The sequence below is a fragment of the Podarcis bocagei genome, assembly GCF_964188305.1.
Source record: "Podarcis bocagei genome assembly, chromosome: 10".
Taxonomy (NCBI): domain Eukaryota; kingdom Metazoa; phylum Chordata; class Lepidosauria; order Squamata; family Lacertidae; genus Podarcis; species Podarcis bocagei.
This window is the reverse complement of record NC_138135.1, coordinates 55,846,971-55,861,412: the sequence shown is the minus strand read 5'-3', so window position 1 is coordinate 55,861,412 and position 14,442 is coordinate 55,846,971. Positions and strand designations below refer to the sequence as shown.

General features: G+C 42.1%; 1 protein-coding gene across 5 annotated transcripts in view; it reads left to right on the top strand.

The window, feature by feature from the left end:
• Positions 1 to 14,442, top strand: part of DOCK4 (dedicator of cytokinesis 4) — a 262,514-nt gene that overhangs the window by 167,576 nt on the left and 80,496 nt on the right. For all 5 annotated transcript variants that reach the window (XM_081211364.1, XM_081211362.1, XM_081211361.1 and 2 more), the window contains exons 17-25: positions 993 to 1,149; positions 2,106 to 2,203; positions 2,321 to 2,404; positions 2,498 to 2,598; positions 4,754 to 4,835; positions 7,444 to 7,614; positions 8,216 to 8,408; positions 9,936 to 10,063; positions 10,915 to 11,049. In XM_081211364.1, the coding sequence (XP_081067490.1) occupies positions 993 to 1,149; positions 2,106 to 2,203; positions 2,321 to 2,404; positions 2,498 to 2,598; positions 4,754 to 4,835; positions 7,444 to 7,614; positions 8,216 to 8,408; positions 9,936 to 10,063; positions 10,915 to 11,049 (1,149 nt within the window). The remainder of the gene's footprint in view (positions 1 to 992; positions 1,150 to 2,105; positions 2,204 to 2,320; positions 2,405 to 2,497; positions 2,599 to 4,753; positions 4,836 to 7,443; positions 7,615 to 8,215; positions 8,409 to 9,935; positions 10,064 to 10,914; positions 11,050 to 14,442) is intronic.

Sequence of the window (14,442 nt, the reverse complement as noted above, 5' to 3'; positions counted from 1 at the left end):
TTTCTGTGCATTTGCACGCACGAAAAAGTTGCCTGTGTATCTTCTCCCTGATAACACCGCTTGTGCTTAGCAAGGGTGTGTATGTTTTTCCCAGTTGGTCAGAGCGATGAAAGTTGTATGATTTAGGCAGTTGATATGGGGTAGAGCTGAGGACACCAAGGGCATTTCTGTCTTGTCCTGCTGTTTTCCCTCTGGGAAAACCACTCTTTAATGCTCAATTGAAGCAAACAGCAATTGGGTTTATTCCGATTTAGAGCTAAAGAGCGGGTTTTCCCACGGGAAAGGATCGCGGCAAGGGGGAAACCACTCAGACCCATGCCTAGAAAGTGTGTGTCAAGTAGAAAACCACTCAGACCCATGCTTTCTAGGCATGGGGCAAGCGAAAGTGTGTACGAGCCCCAATATGAGATAATGTAAGGCCAGAGAGAAGAAGATAGCAGTAATCAAGATGAAAGTTTACCAAGGTGTGGACTACAGGGGGCAGACAGGAAGGACCACTTGCCTGTAACTGGACTGAATATGGGAGACAAAGGGGAGAAGACTCAAAGAAAAGCCATAGCTATGTACCTGTTAATAGGATGAATGGTGATGTTAGCAGATTAGAGTCAATAGGTAGAGGGTGAAGTGAGAAGAAATGTCTTCAGTTTATTCATCATGAGTCAACGACAAAGCATTTGAGTAGAAATATCAGAGGGGCACTTTAGAGTTGTGGGGCTGGGATGAAGAGAGAGATAGCAGAACTGGATACTGAAAGTTTGTGGTATTGAAAGACATGGGATGTAATGAAGTCACCTTGGGACAGTGTATAGAGAGAATATACAGTACTAGAGGGTTAAGAACAGATCATGAAGGAAACCCATTGGGGAGAGGTAATTAGCACATTATGCCATTCTCCAAAGAAAAACAGTTTTACGTGACAGCTTTGTGCTACATTTTTATCTCATTTTTATATAGCAAGTTGAAATGCAAACTTAAATTAATTATTCCCCCAGTGTGAAGAAAATGTAAGCCTTCAGGATTCTAGTCGCTACCTCAAATTCCCCTTTTCAAAGGGGCATCTCCTTTCAAATAACCACCAAGCAGTAAAAACCACTAAGGAATCATTCTGGATAACATCTTTCCTGTGTTCGACTAAGCTTACACAGAACGGTAAAGTAACATGTTGGTTATTAAAACAGTGTAACAGCCAGTTAATGTAACAGGCGAGGTTCTTGAAATTGGGATATGCTTCTAACATGTTGTTTTAATCTTTGCAAGATAGACACAAATGATATTGAATAAACCATTGGTTTTATCAACACACTAATAAAGGAATTTGGGGGACTATTTAGAGCAAAGCAAAAGCTGAAATAGGTTGAATGTAGTGAACTACATTTTTTAAAACAACAACAACAACAGCACACCTGGAATCAAAAAGTACTGCTAGATTTGCCTATTAATTGTTCTCTTGCTTTTTAAAAGCAATATCCTTATAATTAACGTTAATTAATTGCACCAACAGCTTGTTTTAGGGATAGGTAAACATCCTAGTAGGGATCAGGATACAGTCAGGACTTTGGTGTGGTTATCTGTTAGGGCTAGTAATCTTGTCTATGCATTAAGCACAGCGCACCAACAGATCTACTGAAATACAGTAAGCCCACAACTTACATACATTTAACTTGTGTGCGTTAATCTTTAAAGGCTTGGCAAATAAAAATAATAAATAAATAAAAGGGGGGGGAGAGGACATCTAGGAAAAAGACTTCAGCAATCCTAGTCGCTTTTGCACCCAGTGTGTTATGCGTACATGCAATTTTGACTATCTGCATGATTACCCAAACGTAACCTCCACGTAAGTTGCAGACGTACTGTACATGGAATTTTTTTAAAAAGACAAACGTTTGCCAGTGTGATCTATTCATAAGTATGTATCATTAGGTTCAGTGGGATTTAGCTGCTGATAAATACTGTTGACATCAATGACACTTTGACACACCTAACTTTTGCTGGGTTGTGTCTGTTGCCTTTTCTCTCCCCTACTCCCATATCATGTAGATAAATCACACATTTGTTGCATCTCTAGCTATACACCGTCTCTGTTGCTCTGTGTCTTTGCTTTGTAGGAGACATGCTTGACCTTCTTAAGTGGCGAGCCCACCCAGAAAAAATTGCCGGCTGCCTCTCAAAATTGAAAGAAATTGATGGGTCAGAAATAGTAAAGGTAAAGACTCTTTTCACTGTTTGTTTTGCAATCACAGAGAAATGTAATTTCCCCAACAGGTTATATAATAAAGAAAGCTTATTAAATATGTATTTCTTAAATTTCTCTTTCATCAAGTTTCTCCAAGATACACTGGACACTTTATTTGGAATTTTAGATGAAAATTCTCAAAAGTATGGCTCCCAAGTATTTGATTGTTTGGTAAGGTATACTTAATTATTCCCTAGGGACTTATTTTAATTTTGGATGTTGACTTCCAAAGGCAGTAATAAACACCAGTGTTGTTATTCTTAGGTTCACATAATTAATTTGCTGCAGGACAGCAAGTTTCACCATTTTAAGCCAGTTATGGACACCTACATTGAAAGCCACTTTGCAGGAGCACTTGCATACAGGTAAAGGTATATAAATCCCACCCCATTTCTGTGATTGTGATCTGTTTTATCAGTTTACAATTTACAATTTTTAATTGTTGTAAGCTGCCATGGGACCTGCTGGTGAAGGGCAGGCAGTATGTGTAACAGTAGCACAACTAAATGGTTGCACCTTGTACAACGACTGGTCATCTAATTGGCTGAAGGTAGATTAAATTAACTGATCTAAATAAAAGGGCAGTAGATCAAAATAAAAGTCCAATGAGCTGTAAATTGATTGAGAATATATATATGAGAGAGAGAGACTATCAGCTTGAAATCAGTTCAGTTCTACTATTTCCATTGCCATTAAATGGTTTTCTACCTTTTGCCATAATGCTGTGTAATGCATATGTGACCCTTAAAACAAACCCTAACCGTGTCCTAACACCTAGAAATACCATATTTTTCACTCTATAAGACGCACAAGACCACAAGACGCACCTAGTTTTTGGAGGAGGAAAACAAGAAAAAGAATATTCTGAATCTCAGAAGCCAGAAGAGCAAGAGGGATCGCAGTGCAGTGAAAGCAGCAATCCCTCTTGCTGTTCTGGCTTCTGGGATAGCTGTGCAGCCTGCACTCGCTCCATAAGACGCACACACATTTCCCCTTACTTTTTAGGAGGGAAAAAGTGAGTCTTATAGAGCAAAAAATATGGTACTTAATTGTAAAACGTAAGAGGAAATATTTAACTGTAAAATGTAATTGTAAAACAACCAGGAGTAGATTCTGATTTGTGGTGCGTTTTAAAACCAGTTTCCTGGTTTGGATGTTGTGGTGGTAAAACTGGCTTAACAAACCCTGGGCATCTTTAGTGAAGTTGGGTGCTCAAGGACAAGAGGGAAAAAGACAAGGAGGAAGTGCAAAGATACATGGCTCATTCTCTTCCCTAGTTACAGGAAGGAAGGCTGTGAGCGGAACAGAATTTGTCCAGTCAGTTTATAGGTGGCAGATACATTTCCGGTCACAAGTTAGGAGGCCCCAATGGGAGGATTTCACATGGCTAGACAGTGGTATTTGTAAATGCCTTTTGGGGCAGTCCTAAAGCTGTGCCCCTCTTGGTTTCTGGAGCACATAACCAGATCAAGGCTATTGCAAAAAGAAACAATTAGCAGATCAAAGGAGATAGTTGAAGGAATGCCTTCCTATTGTTCTGGGTGGGAGATAGATATCTACATTAGACAGATACATCCTGCTTCTCTGTTGCCTTGGGGCTACACGTAAATTTACCACTTAACATACACGCTGTGGACACGAAGCTTAGATTGGAGTTTCATGTAAAAGGAGAAATGCATTGAACTTTACAGCCCTTGATCAAAATCGGCTCCCAAGGAAGAGATATTTATATCTAAGGACGCGCTTTTTGTCACAGAGTGTAAATTTAACCATAGGCTTTCTGGATAGTTGCCAGTATTTTGTTTGTTAAATTTCCCTTGCTAGGGATGTTTGCAAATTTTCATAGCTAGCCAAGCACATTGACCATAGGGACCTAAGTCGCTATCTTGCACTGAGTCAGATCGTTGGCTCATCTGGTTTGGTGTTGTCTACACTTAGATCAATCTCAATCTCACCTTTGCTGACTGCAGGAGGTCTTCAGGATTTCAGCCAGGAGTCTTTCCCAGCCATATCAGGAGATGCCAGGAATAGAATCTGGGACATTCTGCATGCAATATGTATTCTCTTTCATTGACCTAGAGTCCTGCGTCTAAAGCAAGGTTTCCAAAACTTGGGTCCCTAGCTAGCAGGACCAGTGGTTGGAGATGATGGGAATAGTAGTCCAAAAACAACTGGAGACCCAAGTTTGGGAAACTCTGCTCTCAAGACAATCCTGTGAAATGAAACCGTAAACAACAAAATCATAATTTTTTTCTAAGTATCCCAAAATATAATGGGATCTTCTTTTGTATTTGCTTTTTAGTGGCATTACTTTGAGATTCCAACCTAAGCTTGCCACCTAATATTTATTTACCTGGGACATGGCGCCACTGTATTGAATGAAATTTAGAGTAGATACCTCTAGGACTGCACTATAAATTACTTACATTATTTTGATCTGTTTTAGACGTCGTGTAATCCAGTGTGTTATTTAAGTCTTTCACACTTCAGCCTGGAAATAAATTTTGTGTTATACTCTAGAGACCTCATAAAGGTGTTGAAGTGGCATGTTGATCGGATAACAGAAGTGGAAAGGCAAGCACACAACCAAGAAGTATTAAAGGTAACACAGTTTGTTAGGGGAGTGTGTAATCTTGCTTGTATCTCTCTATATCCACATGAATTTATGCCAGCTGAAGTTACTAAGACATGGAACTAAGATAGTGTAAGGTTTCCTTTTAGTGGTAGGCTCCATACATCCTCCAAATTTGTCTTTGAAGCATCAGATTCCCTCTGGAGTAACTTTTAGGAGAAGGATGAAACTGGCAGAAGGATAATGGGACCCATCCTGCTGCCTTGTGTGTGCATGGAAATGCTTTGTTTGAGGTCCAGCACCGAGGGCCTTCTGGCGGTTCCCTCACTGCGAGAAGCCAAGTTACAGGGAACCAGGCAGAGGGCCTTCTCGGTAGTGGCGCCCTCCCTGTGGAACGCCCTCCCACCAGATGTCAAAGAGAACAACAACTACCAGACTTTTAGAAGACATCTGAAGGCAGCCCTGTTTAGGGAAGCTTTTAATGTTTGATGTATCACAGTATTTTAATATTCTTTTGGAAGCCGCCCAGAGTGGCTGGGGAAACCCAGCCAGATGGGCGGGGTATAAATAATAAATTATTATTATTATTATTATTATTATTATTATTATTATTATTATTATTAGTGCCTTGGTTGGGTGGTGGTGGCTTGAAGTCAAACAGCTGGTGTGCACATAATACTAAACCATGGGTGAGCACTATGTGGACAGTCATTAATAACTAACCATGGTTAGTTAAACAAGCTAGCCTCATAACCCATGGTTTGAAGTTGTTTTGTTTCACAACTAAGTATTGTTTGATGTAAACCAAGATTCCTGGTTTGTGCATAATGCTAAACTGAGATTCTACGAAACAGAAATGAAACCTGGCAGAATTCCTCCTCTTGACTGTACAGGCAGAGTAGGCAGGCAAGTGGAGTTGATAAGCCCAACCCTTTGCCTGAGTTCATTGAAGCTCCTTTGCATAGCAACAAACCATGGTTTATTGCTCTTAACATGTAAAACTAAGTACATACTCAGCTCACTCACAGAATGACACAACCCTTTTTGGAAACCTGACATGGAGAAAGTAACAGATGATGTTCACGTGATTTTTTGTCCATTTGTATTTTTTTGTTTCCCTGTTAATAATGCAAGCCAATTTATGGAGTTTTAGACTTAGCAAAAATATGTGTTGGATGTCCTTCAATGACTGATATACCCAAAATACGTAGCTCTCATAATTCCATCAGTAATGCAATATAATAGCAATAGAACAAGAAGAAGCTACTAAAATTCCATAGATGTATGGATAAGAGCATAAACTAGCGCTTGATGCTGTCAATTAATTGTAGTACATAAATTTTAAAATACAGGAGCAAATTGCCTAACATTTTGTATTTGAAAACTGAAAGTAAACAATTTTGTCATCATTTCAAGGGATTTGCATTTATTTTCCTGGTGAAATGATTGTGAATAAAAGAAAATTGCTTTATAGCTTAGAGACACAAACTGTTCAGCTCAAAGGATTTTTTAAAGGTTTCATTATGATAAAGAGATCATATAACAAGTACAATAACATTATAAAACACTCCAGTAAAAATTAGCTCTGATGATTTTAAAAGTTTTTTTGGGTTTTTCCCCCAAATTACTTCATACTAGAAACCAAAAAATTAGTCACATAATGTGAAAGTACAAAACAAACTGGGCATTTGTGGGCCTATAGGAATGATTGGAGAAAATTCTTCATGGCCACGATCCGGGGCCATAATGAAGCAGATTTTTATCCAATAAAAAATCATTCACCGAAATAACATGAGATCCTGTTCAGGGATGTCAGTGTGGGGGCCGACTCCTGGTTCCCCTCAGCTTGCTATTCCTTTTTCATATTAGTTTTTCTTCTGACTGCAAAGAGTTCTGTTCCTGGTATAAACTACCGTATTTTCGCCCCATAGGACGCACCGGCCCATAGGACGAATCAAGTTTTTTGGGGGGAAATAAAGGGAAAAAAATTTATTCCCCCCCCCCGGCGCTTGTGGGGCAGGCAGCGGGGAGAAGCGCTCTTCTCCCTGTCTCCCACCTTCAGATCAGGTCCGGGGACAGCGGAGAGACGCGCTGCGTCTCCCAGCTGTCCCTGGAGCTTGTGGGGCAGGCAGCGGGGAGAAGCGCTCTTCTCCCCCCCGCCCGCCTGGAGATCAGGTCCGGGGACAGCAGGGAGACGCGCTGCGTCTCCCTGCTGTCCCCAGAGTGGTGGGGCAGGCAGCGGGGAGAAGCGCTCTTCTCCCCGCCGTCAGCCTCCAAACCACTTCGGGAGACAGCGGGATGGCGGCGTTCTGCCTCCCTCTGTCCCCCGACCTTGTGGGGCTGGCGCTGGGGCTCTCCTGAAGCCTGGAGAGCGAGAGGGGTCGGTGCGCACCGACCCCTCTCGCTCTCCAGGCTTCAGTGAAAGCCTGTATTCACCCCATAGGACGCACCCACATTTCCCCTTCATTTTTGGAGGGGAAAAAGTGTGTCCTATAGGGTGAAAATACGGTATTCCATTGCATGGTTTATTCTTTGCTTAAACAGCGACCATTCAGTTAACTCTGAAACCAAGTTTTTATTTATTTATTATTAAGAACCAACAATGCAGACTTGTGTATTTCTCATTCGACATGTGTAGGCACAAGAATATATATTTAAGTATATCATCCAGTCTCGGAAGCTGTTCTCTCTTGCTACTGGAGGGCAAAATGAGGAGGAATTCTGCTGCTGTATTCAAGAGCTTTTGATGTCTGTGCGATTCTTCCTTTCCCAAGAAACCAAAGGGGCTAGTGCTTTATCTCAAGCCCAAGTAAGTTAACAAGCTGTTGCATTACACTGTTGCTGCTGCCTGGTCACAGATACGGGGGGAAAGCAGCCTTGTTCCTTATGCGATAAATTTACTGTTTCTTGCTGCTTTGACTTATAATGTGCTTCATTTTGTTATTGACATATTGATAGCAGAAGTTGGGTTCAGACATCTGGCTGCATATTTTCCCCTCTATAGCAAGCTTTTGGCCCAAGCAGAGCTATGAGATCATTTTGTTCCACACTCACTTCCAAGGATATTGTCAGACTACCTGATCGTATTTTCTGCAAGTAGCTATGGATATTTTAAGCACTGTTCCCCTTATTCATCTTCACCATAGCCCCATTCGCTTTCTGGTCTTCAGTTTAGGACTGCAGTTAATTAACAATAACGCAATTTGCAATATCACTCATTTTAGAAAAATAAAATAAAAGCAATTCCCTCCAACCCCAAGCTGAGTTCTTCTGGCAAATGAGATAATTTACGAAAGTTTTAACAATAGTTTAAAGTCAGATACCATCCTTATGCTCAGATTTCTTACCTGTCCCAATTTCTTTAATCGCAGGTTCATAGTGTATTTTGATTTCTCCCCTCTTTTCACTAGGCGGTCTTTCTTGTCTCCTTCCCTGCTGTGTACTCAGAGCTGCTGAAGCTATTTGAAATGAGGGAGGTTGCAAATTTGGTGCGTGATACTCTAGGAAGCTTACCAACCATCACAAATGCAGATGAATCCCTTCAAGCTGTCAAACTCCAGTGCATTGGGAAAACAGTAGAGAGCCAACTGTACATGAACCCAGGTAGGATGGCAAGCACATGATTCATCAGTAGCAGCCTCTTGCCTTTGCCGATTATCTGACTCTTGGCCTGACTGGGGGGAAAAACCCTGTCGCTTGGTCCCATGGCCAATGTTATGTCCATTGGAGATCTTTCAAGTGTAGTTGAAAGCACTATTTAATTCCTGTAATTGGTTTTTTTTGGGGGGGTCTATCCCCATTTCGGGGATGCGGGTGGCGCTGTGGGTTAAACCACAGAGCCTAGGACTTGCCGATCAGAAGGTCGGCAGTTCAAAATCCCTGCGACGGGGTGAGCTCCTATTGCTCAATCCCTGCTCCTGCCAACCTAGCAGTTCGGAAGCACGTCAAAGTGCAAGTAGATAAATAGGTACCGCTCCGGCGGGAAGGTAAACGACGTTTCCGTGCACTGCTCTGGTTCGCCAGAGGCGGCTTAGTCATGCTGGCCACGCCGGCTCCCTCGGCCTGTACGCCAGCTCCCTCGGCCAATAAAGTGAGATGAGCGCCGCAACCCCAGAGTCTGTCACGACTGGACCTAATGGTCAGGGGGCCCTTTACCTTTACCTTTATCCCCATTTCTGCACTGCCCTTTTTCCGTGTTCCCCCCTTCCCTTCAGTCCCAACCGGAGGAGAATCCTTTTACCACCCCTGCCCTGCTTTAAATAAAACTTAAAAATGCTTTCAGTTGTCCAAAGTACGCTGGTCTGGAAAAATAAAGCATGAAGTCCTGGGGTAAAGCCGAGACTCGCTGTGATCTGAAGTGTAATTAAACTCCCCTGTCTCAGGGGGTGAAAATGAACTCTTTACAATATTGCAACGATATTTGCTATTGAGTGCGGAAAAACAGCATGGTAAGGGAAGAATTCGTAGGCTGTACAAACAGATTGTTCAAACTTCTAAGACAAAAGAAGCTTTCTGTGGTGAATAGCTTTCTGTTCTAAAGCCAGATTTACCTGCTAATCAGATTTGTATAACACTGAGGGGGGTTTCGTGTTTTCTTCTGCAGAAGTGGAGACAAGTAGTGCCATTGGGTATAGCATTCAGTTTTCTGTGGCATAGCACCAGGTTGGCTCTGTAGTGCAGCAGAGTTAATTTATGATTCCCGACTCTTCATTACCTTAGACTAGATATATTATCTCCTCCTCCCAATTCAGATGTTCAGAAATCTTCCTTTGGAGATATTGGCAATTGTGATGAAGCGTGATAAAGCTGAGAAATTAAACCCAATCGTCAAGTAGTTGTTTTTTGTTTTTAATGCAACACATTGGGGACGTTTTCACCCAGAGAAAGTGAGCTATAGAAGGAGAGGCTTTAGGTCTGACATAGGAAATGCTTCTTCTTGTGGGAACACTTTTAATCAAGTAATTCCGTATGTGGAAACTGAAGTAATATAGTGTGGTGTTCTGCATAGTCCCATCCATTGAAAGGACAGGATGATGAAATTGCTTCTTAATTACTTTAAAGGATAGGAATGGAGTGGAGCTGGGATGCCACAAAAGAAGCGTGTTGACTAGTTTTCTTCTTTCCTTCCAGAGTCTCGATATATTCTACTACCGGTTGTTTTGCACCACCTCTATGTACACCTGCAGGAACAAAAGGATCTGATCACATGTGCACACATCCTAAGCAACATCTTTTGCCTCATAAAGAAAAATAGTTCTGTAAGTAGGAGCTACATCATATGGAATTGACTTCTAACAGTAAAAGGAAAAATCAGTTGTCTGGGGGGCAGGGAGAAAGTAAAAATGATATTTATTTCATGAATATGCCACATTGTTCTGCATTTAGTTATGATTTCTCTTGGCCATTTGGAAGAACCAGTAGAAAAAGTGTATTGAATTAGAGCTCAGTTAAGGTTGTGTTTGATCTAGGTGAATATTGGCTTTAGAATCTTTTTTAGCTCCCCCTTTTCCCCAACCTAGGGACGCGGGTGGCACTGTGGGTTAAACCACAGAGCCTAGGACTTGCTGATCAGAAGGTTGACGGTTCAAATCCCTGCCACGGGGTGAGCTCCCGTTGCTCGGTCCCTGCTCCTGCCAACCAAGCAGTTTGAAAGCACGTCAAAGTGCAAGTAGATAAATAGGTACCGCTCCGGCGGGAAGGTAAATGACGTTTCCGTACGCTGCTCTGGTTTGCCAGAAGCGGCTTAGTCATGCTGGCCACATGACCCAGAAGCTGTACGCCGGCTCCCTCAGCCAATAAAGCAAGATGAGCGCCGCAACCCCAGAGTCGGTCATGACTGGACCTAATGGTCAGGGGTCCCTTTACCTTTACCTTTCCCCAACCTGGTGCCATTCAGATGATACTGGACTCCAGCCCCCATTGGCCCAAGGCAGCATGGCTGATGGTCAGGGGTGATGGAAGTTTTACTTCTTTTTACTATTTCCTGTTTATTTGCTTCAGAATAGTAATTTAGTTCGTTAACATTTGGCTGGGAAAATAATATTCCGCTTTTCATTAATACTGACCCGAACAGTCCATTTCTTCTTCTTTCTTTTTAAACAAACTAAAGGAAAAGTCAGTTTTGGAAGAAATAGATGTAATTGTGAACAGCCTGCTAGATGTGCTGCTCAGAACCATCTTGGAGATCACAAGCCGCCCTCAAACAGCAGGGTCCGCGACGAGGCTTCAGTTTCAAGATGTTACTGTAAGTGTCGCAGTAGAAATAACTGGATTGAATATTTGATTTATGGCTTCCCCTAATTTGTATCTGTGTATAAAAATGGTAAGAAAAGGGTTCCAGCTCCTGTGTGTTGGGTTCATGTGTGCTTCAAAGAGAAGGCAGCCCTGTTTAGGGAAGCTTTTAATGTTTAATAGGTTATTGTATTTTAGTGTTTTGTTGGAAGCCGCCCAGAGTGGCTGGGGAAACCCAGCCAGATGGGCGGGGTATAAATAATAAATAATAATAATAAAAATGGCCATCCACTTGCACAAAGGCTTCCCGTTGAATTTCAATATTGAGGAATTTGATTGGTCATGCACACCGCCACAACATCTTTTGAAATGAGTTGGAGGTTTAGAAATAGTCTAACAAATAAATAATGAAATAAAATGTGAATTCCCCCTTCTCTCCCTCATCTAGCTTTAAAAATTCTTATGGCTGGCCTTTGTGGCTGGCCCAAAAACTAGCCCGTGTTCCCTCTTTAGGATTTGTGTGAGTTAGTCCTACAATGAGCATTTGAGGATCAGATCTAGTGCTTAACGTTATGAATATAAAGAGAGCCTGCTGGATCAGACAAAGGGTTCATCTAGTCTATATCCATCAGGGGCCAGCCAAATACCTCCTAGAAACATATATAGAAAACCTGCAAGAAACATCCCTCCTGCATTGCTTGTTCCCTGGATCTGGTACTTGGTAGCATATTTACATAAGTTTGTTTACTAGCCTTTTGATAGACTTGTGCTTCATGAAATTGCCCAATCCTATTTTAAAAACCATCTAAGTCAGTGGCAGTCATCTCATCTTATGGCAGTTAATTCCAGAAGTTAGTTCTGTGCTGTGTGAAGAAGTACTTTATTTCGCTTGTGCTAAATCCACCATTCCATCAATCAAATCAGGGAACTTTTTGTTCTGATCTAGTGTTGCAAAGGAAAGCAAAAACTTCTCTTGAGTGTGAGTGCCAAATCAGAAAATTCATGGGAGATGCACATCAAAAAAGCAGCATCCCAAGTGGCAAGTAGGAACGTGGGAGAGGCTGCTCAACTTTTCCACTTCTTGCTGTTGTCCTGTTCCAGTTGCCCCTGCCCCATCCAGAGCGGAAAAGATATGGAGTCTTACATTTTTCCTATGAGGAGAGAAAAGCAGGGTGATTAGTCAGGGCAATAGCCAATGGTGGGCCAATAGTGGAAGGAGAATGGGATTAAGTAATCCCTTCCTCTGCTGTTTGTTTTGAAACTGGAAGCTTTCCTCGCCTGCTTTTCTGTTTTTTTAAAAAAAGGAGATACACCTCTCTCATATCTGGGTCACTTGTAAGTAAAAAAACAGCCTATGTCCTACTTTGCTCAATGATACGGATAGGTTAATGTGAGTTAGGCTGTTCAAATCCTATTTCTCAGAGAACAACACAAAAGCTATGTAAGTGAAATAATGTCAGATTGTGCTCTGCTTTTGTCAAAATGGGAGGTATCTTACACGGTGGGAGGCACAGAAGAACTCTTAAAAGAGCAGCTGACCTATTTTTGTTCATATAGCAAAGGTTTCAGGGAAATATTTAGCACACCCATTCTTTGACATCCAGCTCCCCCACTTAAAAAAATATTCCTGATAGAAAAAGGTTTCTAGCAGTGTATTCTAAATGCTACTTTGTTCTGAGGGGAAAAATTAAGAGGTAATCTAATAAAAAATGTGAGAACTTTATTTTTCACTCCTCTCAATTGCCCCCCAAATTGAAGTACTGTTGACAGAGTTAATACATGCCTTTCTTGCTATTATTTATTAAATCTATATATCGCCCTTCATCCGAAGATTTTAGGGGGGTTCACAACATAAGAATATAAAATGAGAGCACAAAACACATAATAAAATAAGAACAAAAACAAACCATTAAGCCCTGTCTCACAAACACAGTTAAATGGCCGTAGAATGTGCAGTCAGCCAAAGGCCTGATTCTGTGTATAGAGGCATTTTTGCCTGGGGCCAAAGAAGGCGCCAGGCAAGCCTCCCTGGGGAGAGCGTTCCACAAGCAGGGAGCCACCACAGGAAAGGCTTGTTCTCGTGTTGCCACCCTCCAGGCCTCTTGTGGAGGGGTCACATGCAGAAGGGCCTCAGATGATGATCACAGGGTCCATGTTGGTTCATATGGGAGATATGGCCCTTGAGGTATTGTGGTCCTGCGGCATTTAAAGCTTTATAGGTCAAAATCAGCACTTTGAATTGGGCCTGGAAACTAACTGACAACCTGTGCAGCCAGGCCAGGATCGGTGTAATATGCTCAAACCCAGTGAGTAGCAATGCCATACGTCCAGATTTTCCCCCAGACATTACCGGGATTTCAAAGTCAGAATTGATGGGTGGGTGGGGAGTGGCGCTTTGTCCTGGATCCTAGACAAGTCAATTGAAAAGTCGTGTGTTTTTTGGCTCAGCAACTTTCGTGGTATCCTGGTTTTTACTTTTTGAAATGTGGCAATGCTACCAGTGAGCATCCTGGCTTCTGAATTCTGCACTAGCTGAAGTTTCTGAACCGTCTTCAGAGGCAGCCCCACATATAACATGTTGCAGTAACCTAGAGGCTATCAGAGCATTGACAACAGTAGTTAGTCTGTCCAGGCTTAGCTGGGCCACCAGCCTAAGCTGATGGAAGGCACTCTGCACCACTGAGGCCACCTGAGCCTCAAGCAACAGCAAAGGACCCTGAAGGACCCACAAGCTACATGTGTGCTCCTTCAGAGAGAGTGTGTCCTCTTCATAGGCAGGCAACCTTCATCCATCCGGTTTAGGGAAATAGCAACTAACAGTGTCTCAGTCTTATCTGGACTGAGTTTCAGTTTGCTGGCTCTCATCCAGTCCATCACCGAGGCAAGAGACTGGTCCAGCACTTGCACTACCACACCTGCAGATGTTAGCAGCAAGCTGTAGTTCTGGCAGGATGTACTGATAAGATTTCAGGATTCTTTACATTTTAGTTTTGAGAAGTCATAACACTGCTAAATTGTACAATAGGTTTTTTCCCCCCTATGTTGTTGAAGGCTTGCTGAATATAAGTCCATTGACTTTTGTTTAACAATTCGCATACGCAAATGTTGCTAAATAAGGCTTGTGGGATAAGTATAGCCTTAAGTTTGAGCAAGTTTTATTTTAATAGGTTTCCTTTGGAGAAAGAGGTGGCTTCCCTTTCCACAAAGCTGTATGGCAGTATTTTTCACACAGTCTCAAAGAATAGGCTCTTGGGGTCCTTGCACCATATCGTGTAAGCCAGGGAAGTTTCAAGTGCCACATCAAGCACTTAATTTTTAAGTGACTCACCGCACAGCATAAGGCAATTATATACTGTTATGTAGCAAGTTCATGCAGAACTGTACTTGCTTATGGCAACCTACTGAG